The 17,332-nt window shown below is 40.8% G+C and overlaps 1 protein-coding gene across 1 annotated transcript; it reads right to left on the bottom strand.

The window, feature by feature from the left end:
• Positions 1-10,044: 10,044 nt before the first annotated feature.
• Positions 10,045-16,263, bottom strand: LOC105288151 (receptor-type tyrosine-protein phosphatase alpha). The gene is given in 17 exon segments (XM_026971221.1): positions 10,045-11,357; positions 11,492-11,627; positions 11,832-11,986; positions 12,074-12,202; positions 12,340-12,554; positions 12,771-12,877; positions 12,967-13,163; positions 13,231-13,428; positions 13,504-13,644; positions 13,835-13,969; positions 14,178-14,254; positions 14,341-14,428; positions 14,648-14,909; positions 15,309-15,474; positions 15,477-15,573; positions 15,765-15,863; positions 15,866-16,263. Coding segments are annotated over 17 exon segments (2,616 nt in total). The 5' UTR covers positions 16,205-16,263; the 3' UTR covers positions 10,045-11,282.
• Positions 16,264-17,332: the final 1,069 nt, after the last annotated feature.

Below are 17,332 nucleotides of genomic sequence, written 5' to 3'. Positions count from 1 at the left end.
GAAGAGGCGGTCTGCACACGCGAAGATAAAGCAGCATCGGCTGCGCGCAGCAACGGACGTGTTCTGAATAGGTGAAGTGCATCTCGGAGTCGAGGACAATCAACGAGAGAGGAGAGAAACGAGTCCAGCCCTCGCACTTCGTTATCGGCGCGTGTATTGACCTCGTATCGACACACGGCACCCTTTGACTACGATTCAACATATTTAACGAGCTCGCATACCAACGAAGAACCGTGTCGAAACGTGTCGTTCATTACGCGCGAAATACTTATTGTTACCGCTATCGGTCTATAATGTCCATCGTATAACTCATCATCGCCCGTTGAACCCATTTGCAATCGATTTACAATCTGTATCTTTATGAATACGGAGTGCGCACAGCTCGATATTGACGAGTAATAAATTAATAAAAACGCTGTTGAATGCAAAGCTACATAGTCACACATTTTTAATATTATAGCACTGAGCTTAAAAGTTTGTAACAAGATAATAAATAGGAAAACATTTCTCTCAGCGTTTCTGCAATCGCCAACATTAAATAAATCTCACGCAGTTGCGCGCAACCGAAAAGTTGTCTTGCTCATGCCTTAATAATATACGTTTAATTCGCTAAAATAATTTATTGAAAAAAATTTTCAATTCTAAGGTACTACATATTCTCAAAGCATTCGGCGGTTAGTTTTGAAAACAGCCTGTATTACTCGTCGAAGTACCAGCGATTTCGTCGAATCGATCGAGCTCATAAAATCACGGTACGTAGTGCAGGACACGTTCGTGCCGTCGTCATGCAGCACCACGGGACGTAGATGGACTACCTGTTTCTACCGGTTTGGTATCGGCGCCAACGCTCTGAAAAGGTTCTGTCCGCTTGTCCGCATACCAAACCGCGCGCATGCACGTTTCTTGCGGCGCGCAGCTCATAAGAAGAAGTCAACCGATAATAGATAAAATGTCCGCGATTACACGATTCCCCTCAGCATGTTCGGCATGCATCATCGAGACCAACCAAAATGAAAGAAAGCGAGAGGGGGAACATTAATGTACAAGCACCATCGCGATCGTGAACACCGCGTATTGCCACGCGACAAATTACGATAATCGCGACTCCATTTTTTCTATTACACGCAAAAGAATAACGTGAGAGTGCATTTATATTTGGGCCTTGTTGCTGCGTTTTTACGATTTTGCCACGACGTCTCGCGGTGCATGACAATCAGTATATTCTTTACGAGCGGTTCCGCGAGCCGCACTGCATCATGGAATATTTCTGAGTTTAATATCGCAGTTCAGTAACACGCCTCACGATGCGATTAAAGCGGTATCACAGTAGGAGACGGCGCGGGAATGTATAATTAATAGATCGTCCACCGTGGACGGTTCACGCTTCACGCCGGTGCAACCTGCTTATGCAAATGCATTGTCGCATGTAGTCGCGAACACTGTCGTGTATATGGTGTGTTCGTGTGAAGACGCGTAATGATTTGGTAGCGCACGCGTGTTGGCACCGCGAATAAACGGTTTCCCACGCACGTATGCGCACACGGAAAAAAAATGTCAGGGCTATGTAACAGTCGCGTCGCTCTGGTCAGCGACACGGACACCTTAAAGGCCGTTGCACAGGGAAAATGGCAAGGAGATAAGCGACTATCGATGCTTGAGCGGCCGTTGCTCGCACGGAGACCCGCGCGCGATGCAAAGTGCATTAGTCACTCGGTGCACGTCCCCTTTCTTTAGCGTCTTCGCCGGGTTTCCCGTATCGTTTGGTTCAATTGCCGCTCCTGCACAGTTGCAGTCGAATAGTTCTGCGAAATTACCATAGCGTTCCGCGGTGTTCCTATATATAATAATAGCGCCACTTCAACAAGATGCAACATTGTTTTTGTGAATGCAGAAGATGCACTAGTGATGCTTGAAACGTCAATATTAATCGAGACTTTAATCCCGCTTCTTCGACCAATAAATACAAATTTCCTTGAACTTAATTGATTGCATAATTATATTTAATGTCATCTAATCTCGTTCTCGCGGATAAAGCACGCGATATCAAAGTGACGAGAAAAAGAGATCCTCCTCAAGTTTCTCCTTTCGCTTCGCCGAATTGTTTGACGTGTTTTGTTATCGCGATACATAGAACGCAGAGAGGCGCATCTCTCTGTGGTCTCAGCGCTAAATCGCGCGGCTCCATGTGCGATCGCGCATGTAACCGTCAACAGCCGTAACGAGACACTCGGGACAAATTGCCGAGGTCTCAAATCGCGTTAACACGTCGGTAGCAAGTGCGTACACGTGTTTCTATCTGGTCCCCGGTCAGTCGCTGACCATGCACGACGTATTTACTCGCGTGCTCAGCAGCAGATGCGTGTTCGCGAAAAAGAGAGACAGAAACTAGGGAGACAGCAGGAGAGAGGAACTCGCGTGCACACCTCTCGCCTCGCACTCACGGAAATCGTGCGGCGTGCGATACTAGATCTAATTGTGGAAACGAGTGCGTGCCGAGGAAAGATCAGCGACGGAATAAATTGTCGATAAAGGCACCTTTGCATGGAGAGGATAGACGACGGTTGTGTTTGCATCGCGTTTAATATGCGCATACTAAGGAGACGCCGTCGATGGCCTCTCCCTGATTTATTGGAAATCAATTCGAGTCCGACGCCCGCCTTTTCACTGTCCGCCGTTCTGGCGACGTTGACGTTGATTAATAATAATTACGATCGGCCGTGTAAATGGAATTCTCTACCTGTTGGATGTTGCGATACTGGAACGAGCGGCGTCACGTATTACCGCCTTTCGTGATAAGCGCGCGAGTACGAACGCGAGAGTGCACGAGAACACGAATCTTTTCGCGGAACGGCCAGTACCTGAGTAATTAATTTTCATGAGTGATTTCTTATAACTGTTACGTATCCCGCTTACTGCGCGCGAACAATCACATCGAGAGCGAGCACTATTGCTGGTATTAAGGTGCACTGATGTGCAAGAAATCGCATTAATATTGATATTACACGTTAATGCTTTTAGAGATGTATATACATAAAATATCATACTGGGTTTTAGCATGCATAATAATCTGTAGAAAATACATATATCTTGGAATCATAAAGATTCTTCTTTAAGAAACTACCTTTCAGTCTATCGCGCTCCAAAAGAAGGAACACCACGCAGAACGAGTTTCCCAAAAATGGTCACGACGTTTCGCGACGCACCGAAAGTGCACTGCCGCACTCTCGACGTAATCCACCACCGCGGGACAGTGCGCAAGTAAGAGACGTATACGTAATAAGTGTTAGCGATACAAGAACAAGGAGAGAGAAGAGAGAGTGACTCTACACACGTGCGTACGCACGCAGCACGCGACAACGTCGGCGCGCGTGCCTCCGCTCGAGCCTCCAGCGCCGGTGGCGGCGTATTGTTCCGAAAGCGATCGGATGCATCGCGTGCAGCAGCATCAGTGTTGCAACGCGACGTACTATCCCGCGAGGCACGGAATGCCAGTGCACACGACGAGCACCAGCAATACGTAATAATGGGACAGGAAGTTGCGCAACTTCTCTCTCATGGAGCCCCGGTCGCATCCAGAGTTCCTCGCGCCGATGTAGCACGAGCGCGGCGGAGTGTATTCGTATTGCGCATCTCTCGTACGGTTACACGCATCGCTGGATCGTGTTCACCATGAGAATGGTAACCGAACTATTCTCGCCGAGTCCGTTTCCAAATTAGCGTGACTCATTATCCATTAGAGAACCGCCACCTCTCGCCGTGGCTCGGTCGTGTTCCCTGATTCCTTTCCATCTTTGGGTGCGGAACCTCGCTCCTCGGAGAGAAAAAAAGAGAGAGGAAAAGTCAATCTCTCTCTCTCTCTCTATTTCTCTTCTCTCTCTTCTTTCTCTTCGCGAGAAGCGCGGAAAATTGCGCGAGTCTTACCTAGCGCAAGAGTATCCCGCAAATTGCCGCCCGGTTTATACCGTTAGTCTATAAATTCGCGCACGCCGACATCTCGCGCGCCGACCGGCACTCACTCCGAAGAGCACTCATTTTCGCGCCTATCGCGACGTAAACGAGGCGCCGCGGTGGCGACGTGAATTATCGAGTACGTAATTCGTATTCGACGGTGAACGTTAAACCATCGCACGATAACAGTCGCAATTGGGATTCATTTTAATCGTCAGGGCACTTTCGACCGCACGACGTACCGGGCGCACGGCGACGAACGAGAATTCCAGCGGCTGGAAATTGGCTCGTACCGATTTCGATCGCTCCTTATGACCCTGTCCACACAAAGTCCACCGAGCGTTTCGATGTAATAGGAACGTCAAAGTAAATAACGCCCTCGTGGAACCGATTCCGATTCCATTGACGATAAATTTGTGTCATTCAATTGTCAGTACGAACTAATAAGCCAACATGCGCGAGCCGCGGTTCTCTCCCCTCTACCTTTCATATTTATCAGCGGCCTGTTTATACGCACGGCGCCTCGGCCCGAATCACAATGCCATAACACAAGCATTTGTCTCTCTCCGCTCCCGCCCACCAATTTCATAACTGTACCGCATTGCTTTTGTAATATCTCTCACTTCTCTACAGTTATTCAGTCACTCGCGCTTACGTGGTACACTGCGACGCACGGGCGCATAAAAAAAGCACCTATCGAAGCAATGCGAGCGGCAGTTCGTTGTATTCGAGGATCTGGACACACGAGAATACAGATACGGGCACGAGAATAGACGCGTATGTCCGTGCAGCGCGGAAATAACGTGCAGTCTTTCTGCGATGATATTGAAGGAGACTGCTACGCCGTCAATCATCGCACGTTCACGGTCTCTCTTCTTTCTCTTCTTTTCCTCCGCTCCTTTTTGCATTTTTTCTCAAACTGCAGATTTTTTTGCAGGTCGAGTGAAAATTCATTAAAACTTTTTGGATCCCTCGAATTGCGCATTTTTCCGCAGAAGCAGAGAAACCGAAGCAACTGTCTGCAGATTGCCACGGGAAACGCGGATTTTCGATTAATCGACTGCTATCAATCCTTCAAGTCTAGACTGTATCTACGCATTAATACCCTGCGTATCCGTACATATATCCCTCCCTCCGTCTCCCTGTTCTCTCGAGCTGCTCTCCCCTTGTGGCGCGATTAACGGCCAAATATAGATTGCTCGCTCCATTTCAGACGCAGGCCATTAACTGCCGAACTCGCCTCGATAAACATCCTTGTCCTTTGTTTCCGGTGAACGCCGGCCCCGCAACGCGGTCTTTGCACCGTATCGGTCGCATGGTAGCCGATCGGGCGAACAAAGAGCCGCGCGTGCAACACTCATCCATGTTGCGCAAAGATTGCGGTTCGTTGCGCGGCCGACAGCGTCTTATCGCCGGATGATCGTGGCATATTCATGGAATGTCGTGCTTGTCCTTTCTCGTTTCTTTTTCGTTCCCGCCCTTTCCATCTCCCTTTTTGTAAGTTTGGGGGTTTAAGTAATTTTCCCGCTCGCGATGCGTCGCGTTTCGTTGAACTCGCGCAACGATACTGATCCCTATGCGCCACAGTTGCTGCAGCCGATCGTGCACATGTGCGCGCCTCGATTATCCATCCATTGTCTGGTGCCCTTGCTGTGTACGCATGAATTACTTGATCGCCTGGGCCCTCAAAAAGGCCAAGACCTGCGGCTATCCTTTCTTCCCGGGACGCCCACCCTTCGATTGTTCTGCTTCATTCATGAATCCGCGGCTATTATACGCGGGTATGCGCGCGCGCAATGAATAGCTATTACGGTTGTGTTACGGCAGGTCAATGGAGAATTTTAGAAGGAAGTAGTATAAATGTAGCATCCACGTGACACGAACGAGAGGAGCTCTGCGTTATTAGTAATCTATAAACGCTTTCTTGCCTTTCCTGTGTAATTTTGAAAGGCAGCTGTCCCTTCCTTGATCGCCCATAAAGTCCAAACTATTATCCTGTCCTTTCTCATTAAAACTTGGCGCCGCTGTTTCTTATCAATTTGACAGTTAATCCCTTTTAACTGAAAAAGTTAATGAAGACGAAAAACACATGAAAATTGAGATCAATATGCACGAATTACCCGAAAAAAGCCGTGCGCGGTCTTTGACTTAAGCTCATCGAAAAGGTTTCTTCAGTAAAAAAATTTTTGATAATTCCTCTCCACAGAGATAACCAAGGCAAGAGTGCCAAAAAAAAAGCAGAAAGACAACATGTTCCCTCAATTATATGAACTTTAGCCTGTCGAATCGTTTTTTAATTTATGTTGCTTTTATGCATTCGAGAAGACCGCGGCTCATTACGGTTTATCGACCGTTAAAAAAGTGAGCATGTTGTACGCCGTGTTTCGAGAGACTAATGTAGATTCTCTTTTTTTTATATCTTTTATTTTCTTCGCCCCGCAGGTGGAAGGAAACGGCGTTCCCGTTGAGCCTTTTTACGCAATCGTTGTGACACAGGTGGCCATTCGTCGATGCACGTTGCGCCGCCGTGTAAACGCGTGTGTAAACTCCGGATCGAGCGTCAGTGCAAATGTTAACACCATGTCGAGGCCACTTGATGTCTCAGACTTGCAGAGATCTAAGATTTCCCGGTACCGAGCTCTTTAAGTCATTCGAGAAGAAAAAACGAAGCGTCCGTGAATTGTTTGTGAATGCCGCGCTATTTAAGATACCTCCAAAATCAGGCACGTTACTCTTCGAAGCTTCACTGGCCTGCGATTTCGTTCTGGGCGCCCTGGTCGGAACCTTGTCACCTGGAAATTGTTCTCCAGTAAGGAGACATCGAATCCTCTCTTCTGCAACTGGTCTTTCAGCTGATCTTCACCAAGTAGACGTCACAGTCTTTTTCGTGCGATTCATCCGCACGAAGTGGAGCTAGAAGCAGTTTGCCATTGAACAACGCTTCAGATGGGCGAATCCAGCAGGGCGGCTGATATACTTTGGATCGCTACGGAGTATCTCTGCGATGCCTCAAGACGCCCACGTAGACCTCCTGCCAGCGGTAGAACTTCCGTGAAATCCGAGCCTAAAATCGGTTTCGCTGTCCAGCTTCTAGTTGTAGTCTCCACCTTGCTCGCCTTGACACTTTTCGACGACTCCATCTTCCGGCCTGAAAAGACGTTGTCTTCACTTTCCGATAGAGGATTCCTCGGCGATGGTGTTTGACACATTCCGCTTTATCAAACGTCACACTGAATGACTTTGTCACTTTATTAAATATAATGAGATTTGGGAAAACTGTATTTTAAATTGTATTTTCTTGTATGATGCTATATAACCGTCCATATGTATTACTTAACTTCTTAAAGCGAATTAAATAATTATTAAGACGAATTTAGGCGAATTAAATTAATAATTAAATAATTAAATTAAATAATTAAATATTTAAATAAAAGAATACATTAATGCTCTTATCTAAAATCATCATGCTGCTGGTTAGTTTCTTTGGCTATTACTCTCTTGCCTCAGGAGGATAATAACAGTGGAGACACAAGGAGATCTTCTCTGAACGTTACATTTTAATAAGACTTACGACACACAGGAGTTAATTCCTGAATAGATAATATAAAACAACTCCCATAAAAAAATACTCACATACAAAATGTAACGAGATCATGGTCAATGATCGACATTGGAATACTTCGACTATCGAACGATTGCGAGAGTATCTTAAGGACACTTCTCGTTTCACGGTCGTAAACGTCAGTTTTCGGTGAGAACAAGGTTGCCGAAGATGATCCTCAATCGTTATCGAGACTACTCCGCGACATCCTCTACAAGGAGCAAACGCGATTTTAAATTGCTGTCAACTTGGCCGGCCGGATTGATTGTCGGAGTTAGGCGCAATTGCATGATATCGCTCCGTCCGTGAAGCGAGGAACAAGCGAGACGCGTTAAGAAGTTCGAAGTTCGAGCCAAAGTTTCCTTTAATTTCGACTGCGCAACAAGCGCCGAAACTTGGTCATTGATGCCTAATCGCAGTCAAGATAACATTGTTGTTTACATCGTCGCAGTATTAACGTGAGATGCGTTCAACGAAAAGAATTCTTCATTCTAAGCGCAAATGTTTCTCGATTAACACTTTTGTGTGTGTGTGTGTGTGTATTTACATATATACAAGATTATAATACATTTGCAAAATAGAACAATTTCTCGATACAAGCTACTTGGAAAAAGCAAATATCAGGAATTACTGAAGAAACAATCGATATTATAAGAGTGAAGAATTATTCGAATTAATATATGATTTATAGCAATTGCAATAAAGAAATTTCTAAAGATCTGTAACTTATATTCCTGATGTATATAATTTAACGGATCGCAGTTGAGAGCTGATACGCGGAGTGCACTGTGTGTCACGCGACCGGTCATAAATAATATCTAGTAATTTCATGTAAAATCTCAGTTTTCCGAGAAACCTGCGTACGCATAAACGGTATATATCATACGCAGCTGCCGAAAGACCTACTTTACACGACGTATCAGCTGCCTGATAGTGATATCGTGATATGTAGTAATAATATGCACCTACGAATCCGCGATGAGAAATTGTAAGTTTCCACCATCGAACATGAGAAACCATTGCACAATCATCAAAAATCAGAAAAAATCATTGCGCATCTTTAGTCTTAATATCTAAACTTGCTCATTATTAATTTGGATTTTTCGATGGATTGGATTCTTGAGAACTGTTAAAGTAATATAAAAATGACGTAACACTGTGTTACCAATCGTAATATTATGCATAAATAGATCGCGTATTTAGCCGTAATATGTTGTTTTTATTTTCGTTTTCAAAGTATATTTTCCACATTCTTGTGCGTAAAGAATACTCAAATTGTATTTAATTTACTTTCCAATATTAACAAATTTCATGCTTTAATTATTTACAACAATCTTTAATAGCGCGCGCTATAACAACCGTTATCGCTTCATATTCTTATTTGTCCCGTACAAGTATTTTTTTATTACAGCATGCTTGTTTTTCCGTTGATCGTTTGAGCGCATATTGACTTAGTTCGCCAATTAGCGTTAATTAAAGTCATTTCGTGATAAAATAAAATATCAGTGCATGAAAGATACATGCGGGAACACCTGCACCAACTGCAACGCAATAGCGTTGTGCACGAGTGTCCGCTTCCTCCTTATTGTAACATTGGATCCATCAAGATTATTCGGTTTGGATTCTCGAATAAATAAGAATGATATTCAACAAGCTTTCGTATCGAAGCGACGTCGCGCCGATTCGAAGACAGGTTTCGCAGGTGCGGCGCGTTTGGATTCTGGCACGAGTAGCAGCACGTGTCACGTCAGCCAAGATGGCCAGCGATTGCACATTCACGAAGCGTGATTCTTATATAACAGAGAAATAAATCGCACATGAGACACGAAATCCGCTCGCCGTCTTGGCCGCGCCAGCAATGCAGCGTCGTTCACGTTCCAAAGTCGCGCATAAGAGTTTTATTCCATCATTCTGCGCCTTTTCACGAGCGCAGTTCCTCGACCGTTCAAACGTGAGCGCGAGAAATCGCGCGCGCGCATCGACTTTGAGCAATCGACTTCGAGCAGCAATATGTCCTCCACGACCTTGAGTCGCGACATGTCACTGACTTGGCCGAGTTAGCTGTCAACGTTACGACGCCCATTGCGACGACGGAACGACGCGAGGCGTCGGTACGTCGCGATGCCACGTGTTCGCCGTGCGCGCGCATGCACCTCACTGCAGAAATTCTTACCTGCTGCTGCTGCTGCTGGCCGTTGCTGGCTGTCGCTGCGACTGTGAGTAATTCCTTTCCTCCGAGAGTTTCCCGCAGTTTCGACGACCGAGGCTCACTGAATTCACTGAAAATCAAATTTTCCAAGTGCAACGCGTCCACGCGCTGCTGATCACGTCAGCCAACGCGCTGGGAGGTACGTGAGAATTTTACGCGCCGGAGCACTCTCTTTGCGTCGTCGCGACGGCTCGCGTCTCTTTGTGGCGTGTAGCATGAGCTGTTTATCAATGGCACCACGATGGCGGCGCCTTCTGCCGGCAAGATGAAAGATTTGTAAGCGGCAGAAATACGCTCGGATCTCGAGCGTTGGATACAGTCCACTTAGCGCTACAAATACTTCAAAACACTTTCTGTCTTTCTTTTTACTTGAAAGAAAAAAGGATAGAAAATATTTTGAAACATTTGTAGCACTAAGTAGACCACATCCGTTCGCGTATCGCGGAATTTTGTGTTTCGTGCCCAAACGTAGAATTCGGAGGGAATCAATGATAACTGTTAAAATTCTGAAGTTCATGTCCAGCGCGGATATCTAAATTGAAACATCCTGAGATTTATGCACAGTTTTCGTTTATATGATATTTCTTTATTTTATTTTTACTTGAAGAATTTTATTTCTGTTTCATAAGCTTAAATAAGAGCATGAGACGTAACTGAGTAGAATGCGAATTGATAACACAAATATGCTAATATTAGTACATTGAGATTAATTTACTACAGCTGCCTCGACCTTGTCTTGGATTCTTTTCAGCAGTGGATAAGGAAGCGCCTTGAACGAAAAAATATTTAAGAAAATTGTACTATAAAAACATAAAATTGATTCGTATAAATGATTTATATAAATAAAAAATTGTAAGAAATTTAAGTTAAACATAAAAAGAGAAGTTAGAAAGTCTTCTTTATTCAAATTTTCTTAGGAGACTTATAAGATTTTATGTTATTGTAAGATGTTGCAACTCTTTCACTTCATGCAAATAAATCTGATGACGTGTTAGCAATACTGCGATATTTGCACTGCTGATGGTAGACGGGCCAGTTACAAGCATGTTATAAAAGATTCGAGCACGTGTGTATACACGCTCACTTTTGTAAAAAAGCTTTAACGTAATCGGTTTAATAAATGTTTACATATCACAATTCGGGAATAATCATACGGCTATATATGCGCGCATCATCAAAGCATTGCATGAGAGATTATCACATGATAATGTATCCATAAGATTGAAAGAAGTTTACTTTGGCCTTATGATAGCACGAAAAGTGAGTAAAATATTAAACCGCGTTATACTTCACATTAATATTTTATTTGTCTATAATAAAATATATTACAAACTGTTATAAAATGACATTACTTTGCAATAAAAAATAAGATCTCTATTTTTCTTATTACTAAACATGCAGATTGATTATAGCAAATATCTATTGCCTTCGGCTTTTCTATTGCATTATAGTAATATAATAGCGTTTATTAATATATATTAATATTATATTATTGTCTCATATGAGCAACTTATTTAAAATTATTCATGAAAAATTCGCATAAGGTTTGAAGTGCTCCAAATATGCTACTGCGGCATTATACAGATATTCCAAATGTTCCTATAAAATATAAGATTTTTTATTTAAGTACATTTTAGAAATAATCGCAATTTGTTTCATAAGATGGACACGAATTTATTCATAATAGCTTTTCATTAATATTCCATTTCTTTTCTAAGAAATCAGTATATTACCAATGATTCGACAAAATCCGGTCTTGATCGTCGAACTGCACGTACTGCTGAATAAACATCGAATTCTTTCTCAACCGCCATTCGTTCTAGCAGAAAACTCAACGCTAAATAGAGACCGCATCCAGTTACTCCGTCACTGAAAGAATATTTATCACAAAGATTCACAAAGCTTCCGCGAAATATGTCTTGAAAAAAAATGAATTCAATGATTGTTTGAAATCTAGCATTAAACACTTAATTTTCTTTCAAACGGAAAAAGAAATAATAAAGAGGAAAGACTTCTAAGCAAAATTTTATCAAATTACTCTTGTTATTTTTCATAATAAGTTTTAATATGTACTGGCAAATTGTGACAGTAGGTCCGTCGCCTCTTGCAATTCTTTCTGCGGCTTGCCAAAACATCACCATCGTCATGACTGATGGCGGTGGTTGATTCCTTCCGGGTTCCCATTCTGTAAGACGGAGTATAGTCACGGATCGATCCCTCGATGGTTTCTACGATATAATATCATCATATCGAATAACGCTCGACGAATAAAGAATTAGATATTAGTCTATACAATAATCATTATATTGGTCCACCTCGGAATTATCAACGAGTAACAATTTTTGTGATGTATGATACTTCAGTTCTACAATTTCCTTCACTGTAATGTTTAAATATGGCGTTGGTTTAAACTCGCCGCTCGCAGGAGCGATTCCACAGCAAGTCTGAAATACAGGAATGTCTTTTAATTATTAATAAGGTTATTAATAACTTTTGGCAAAATTCAAAAGCAAAGTTTTTTGTTTAGCACTATATAGTGCGCTTTTTGCGCTTTTTAAAAATATAGAAATAATATTTCTACAGGATCTTGAGGGTCAGGCAACTGCAGCATGAGAATGAGTTCCACTTTGAATTCGGCAACCATACGCCAAAAATCACTAATAGTTGATGGCATGGGCAGTTGGGTGGCTAAATATTGTTTCTGAAGTTTTACTCCGTCTACGTAAACAGCAGATAGATAATCGCTGTCCTCGTCTGATGCTGGATATCTCGTCAAATATATTCTGCTGATTTTATCTGCACAATAAAATATAATACATATTATTCTCGCACGCGCACATCTTGTCATGGTAAAAATTTAGCGTCCACTACACTTAATATTAATCTATTTTTAATTTGTCGCGCGATTGGCACAAATTATATCTTTCTGCGGTATATGGGCCTAAATATTTGTTTAAATTTTTCAGGCTCGCACAAAGTAAAAGTCTTTCCATAATTAAGGTGCGAACAAACCTGAAATCAATTCCGGAAATCTGTTCTTTTTACGATTACACTCCGACAATGGCGGTGCCAACGGGATCGGTTGCAGAGCTTCGTCTTGCCATGCAGTATTTTGTAATCTGCAGATTATCGAAACAGTTCAATTAAGAGACTCCGGAAGCGTAAATTTTCGCAGATTCAATAGCGAAAAAGAATGATGTAGATGTACCTTTGTTGTTGCTCTGGTAATTGTTTTATCAATTCTTGGATTTGCTTTGACAACATCTTATTGCACGGTAACGTGGTCGGCATGGAAAGTAAACATTCCATCAACACCAAATGTGCTAATAAGTACTGTTGCTTACTGTGAATTATATTAGCTCTCTCGCTTTTAATGGATACCGTTTTGGCAAAAATGTCGACCACCTAAAATCATTATTTTTAAAATTGATACTAGACAACTATAACCAAATTAAGCAAATAGTATTATTACTCCTTCGGCCGCTGCTTGACGGAGACAAATGTCGCACAGAATGATGACTCCGGTTCTGCCGACGCCTGTACTACAATGGACTATCACGGAGCCATTACCAGGTGGAGTTGCCAATAATTTTTTCAGATACGTTACTATGGAGTGTGTGTACCATGGTACACCACGATCCGGCCAAGCCGTATAATGCAGATGTTCCACCTGTGATTGGCACAATTTAGCAAATACAGATAACCACTATCGTCTTTGATATCGGATTAGAAAAATTAGAAATACCTTCCGCGTTTCTCTTCCGTAAGTGATTTGGAAAGTTCTGAAGCAATAATCGGCTGTGACATGTTGCTTCGCATTCAGCACAATAATATTGCCGTATTTCTTCTTATTGCCGATATCTGGCCAATATTGCTCGCACTTAGTCTACAAAATTATAAATACTGATAATTATTTATTTCACAAGGAAGAATGGATATTAATTTTCGGTTGACGTTTAATATTTTGTCAATCTTACATCCTGATATATCACTAATTGTATCCTGTATTGATAAAAATATCAATTCCTACATTTTGAATTCTGTTTTAATAGTTTTGGCGTAAAAATCGCACTTACCTTTCCATTTTCAATTACATTTGTCAGCATACAAATAATTAGAACATTCTCTTGCCAAATCATGCGCCAGGAATCGATAACCGTGTTGGGTTTGGGTCCTTGAGTGGCTATGTAATGTTTCTTCTTCCTATAGCCCTTTTGTACAATAATATTTTAATAATAATTTAATATTTAAGACTATAATGCGCTTATATACACAATATATATATATATATATATATATATATATATTCGTATATAAATGTACAGAGAATTTTGAACGTACTTATTAACAGTACGTGGGTGAACAATTTTGCAGTTTACATTTCAAAATTGAAATATTTCTGATTGAATGGACACTTACGGTGATGTAATTGGCATTGATATAATCGGAATGAGGATCGCTCGGAAGTTGCTTCAGCACAACGCGCGTATCGTCATCTATAGACATCAGCGTTATATGATTCATTACTGCGCGAACAAGTATTATAAGTTGTAAAGTGAAAGTACAATTAATTTTTACTTACTTGGAACAAGATTCTCGCATCGATTTTTTATTATATTCTGTGGAAGCTTACCATAAACACATGATTGAGTGTGTCGTTTTGGTAACTTCTTTAAAAAAATTATAAATTGTTATTATCATATTTATGTTATCATATTATGTTGATGTGATTAAAAATTGCAATTAACGTAACACGTCGCACCGAAAGTACATTCTGCATTTTGCTATGCGAATCTTTGTTTTTGTTTCTAATGAGAAATCGCCGTCATTTATTCCACAATCTATTAATTCGATAATTCAGCGATGAGAAGCGATAATTAAGTTCTTACCTCGCATTGCTGATTCAGCAATCCTGTTTCTATTGCCTGTTTAACAAAAGTGTCGAAATCTTTTACTTTCACTATCCATGTTATTTCCTTTATCTCTTCATAATGATGATATGAAGTTACTCGCGATTGCCTGTCGGAAAGAGTTGAGAGACTCTGTTCCGAATTTGATATTACAGAATGTCTTTCATGCTCATAATTCTCGATGTTATGAGATAAGGGTATGTCGGTATGCAGCATTAATTTAATCGCTGTCTGCCTTTTCCTGTCAAAAGCAGTTAACGGATACGTAATAATTTGTGAATTTATTTAATTAAAAATAGTTGGCTGTTTATTATTTGACGAACATAAACAAGTACGTGGGTAACAAATCCTAGTTTTCATTTTCTACAAATTAAAATAAAGGAATGATACCTTTGGCAGAAATAAAAAGCTATACTGCACACGATAAAGATTGATATTACAGGCACGAGCTACACTTCGTAACGCGTTGGCGAGATTTTATTAGCAGTTATTTTCAGCGCGATGGAAATCGGCTGGAATCGCGATCTTAGATTATGCTCACTTATGATAATTTGTATATCGTATGATTCTTAAGGCTGCAATTGGCAGCTCATAAATAATAATTTTCTTTTTCCATAAAGTAGAATAAAAGAGATATTACCTGCGGTACAAATACAGTAACACGGCTGCCATGATGAGAATTAATATTACAGGTATGAGCCATGCTTCGTGACGTGGCCGTGGTGAAATCTCATCGTTGAGAACTGTTATTTTGAGCATGATCGGATCAATAAGTGAATTTTCATTATTCTCAGTTACAATAACGTTATGTCGTACGATTCCTTAGGTTGCAATTGGCAATTCTTGGCTCTGCCATACATTTTATTGTTGCCGATCGTAAATGGTTTGTTAAGATTTTGTTGACTCTATTACAAATAGAAGCAAATGTTTAAGATAGTTGATACGCAAAATATATACAAAGCGGTACAATTACATATGACACATTAACGATCTAACAACATATTTATCTCATTGTTTCTTAATTATTATCATGAGTTTATTTTTTCTTTGGATTTTTTAAGAATTGGAATGTACTTTATTAAAATTGTAGACATACCGAAATTTCAGCGGCTTCCCAAGCGACATGGGACACATCTATGTCTGCTATAGCTTGCAGATCTTCAGGTACTCTCAAATATCCTTTGCAACCATTGGGTCCAATGGTCCTTTTACTATGACGTGTATTGTGCTGTCCTTTGTATAGTTTACAATATGCGGAATATTTAATGAAATCATTGAATCGTGCATTACATATTTTAGAGGACCGCTGAACTTTAAGCTGGAAGGTGTTTTGAATTCTTTGTATTTTACTGTGCTAGACATCCCCAAAACTGTTACAGCTTTAATGAAGATGTGGTATTGCGTTGAAGGGTGCAGGTATAATCGTTTCGTATATTCGCGCATATAATTTGCCACCGTAACATTAATGGACGAATTATAAGTTCGCCAATTTCTTTCCAGAAACTTTACCAGATTTGTGGAAAGCGGTATTATCATGATATAGAAATGATCGAGACGGCTACCCGTTTTCCAAGGATGCTTCCAGTATAAATCTACAATGCTTTATTATGAGGTAGTACAGTGAAATTAGCAGGTTCTTCTGGAACTAAAAAATAATTTGACTGTAATCGATATTCAGGCAGAATAGTAATTGATTTAATTTAATACCAGTTGATGATTTCTTTAAAAAATTGGGGAAACAGAATTGTTACGTTTTATGTAAACTAAATAACAAAACTAGAAATGCTTTCTTCACCATTCTTCAACGGTATAATGAGACGTAACCAAATATATTTGATGTAGCATGGAGATCACTAACAGTGTACAAAGTTAGACGTAGTACTAAATATTTTTTAAGCAATGCATAATTTGGAAAAAAGGAGAGAAAACCATAATGCGGCTAATATTTGCAAGAAGTTTCAAGAATAGAATTATAAGACATACTTTGATTATTAAGCTCTTCCTTAGATACTGTAAACCGAGGACCTGGATCACGAACATCCTGATTATTGCGACAACCTGTAATATTGTATATCATGTTATGCAAACTGCATATATTTGTTTCATAATCTCTCTTTATCTATTATTAGAAGATATGTTAATATACATATATTTATTACACGACAAAACAATTATAATAAGAAGTCTTAAGTATGACACTTTCTTACTGCAATTGTAAGATTCTTGATTTTAAATTTAACAGATCCGCAAACGTAATCATTCCATAATTTGCAGATATTAGTCAATGGAACTTCTGTAGAAGAGCATTCATTGCTGTGTTACATAATAGGATGCTATAACTACGTAATGTTCCGTTGAGAGGTGGAATTGGCTCCTGCCATCTCAAATATACGACTTTTGATCTTCACGAGTATCAGTCTCGTAGACTTCCAGATTGGTTACCTGGGGCGGAACTGTCATTTATTATATTAATCATAGTTATAAAACAGTCAAGCAGTATAAATAACATAACACTAAAACTTACTTCCAGGTGGAGTTGTAACTCAATTCTGATAAGGAAGAGTTCTCTCGCAGCATTAGCCTTTCTTTATACATACACTCTTGCTACATATTGCTCCCCACCTAATACATTTGGTTACTTTAAAGAAAGAGAATTATATTCTG

The sequence above is a fragment of the Ooceraea biroi genome, chromosome 1, assembly GCF_003672135.1.
Source record: "Ooceraea biroi isolate clonal line C1 chromosome 1, Obir_v5.4, whole genome shotgun sequence".
NCBI lineage: Eukaryota > Metazoa > Arthropoda > Insecta > Hymenoptera > Formicidae > Ooceraea > Ooceraea biroi.
The sequence above is the reverse complement of the archived record's forward strand: the minus strand, read 5'-3'. Positions and strand labels throughout refer to the sequence as shown.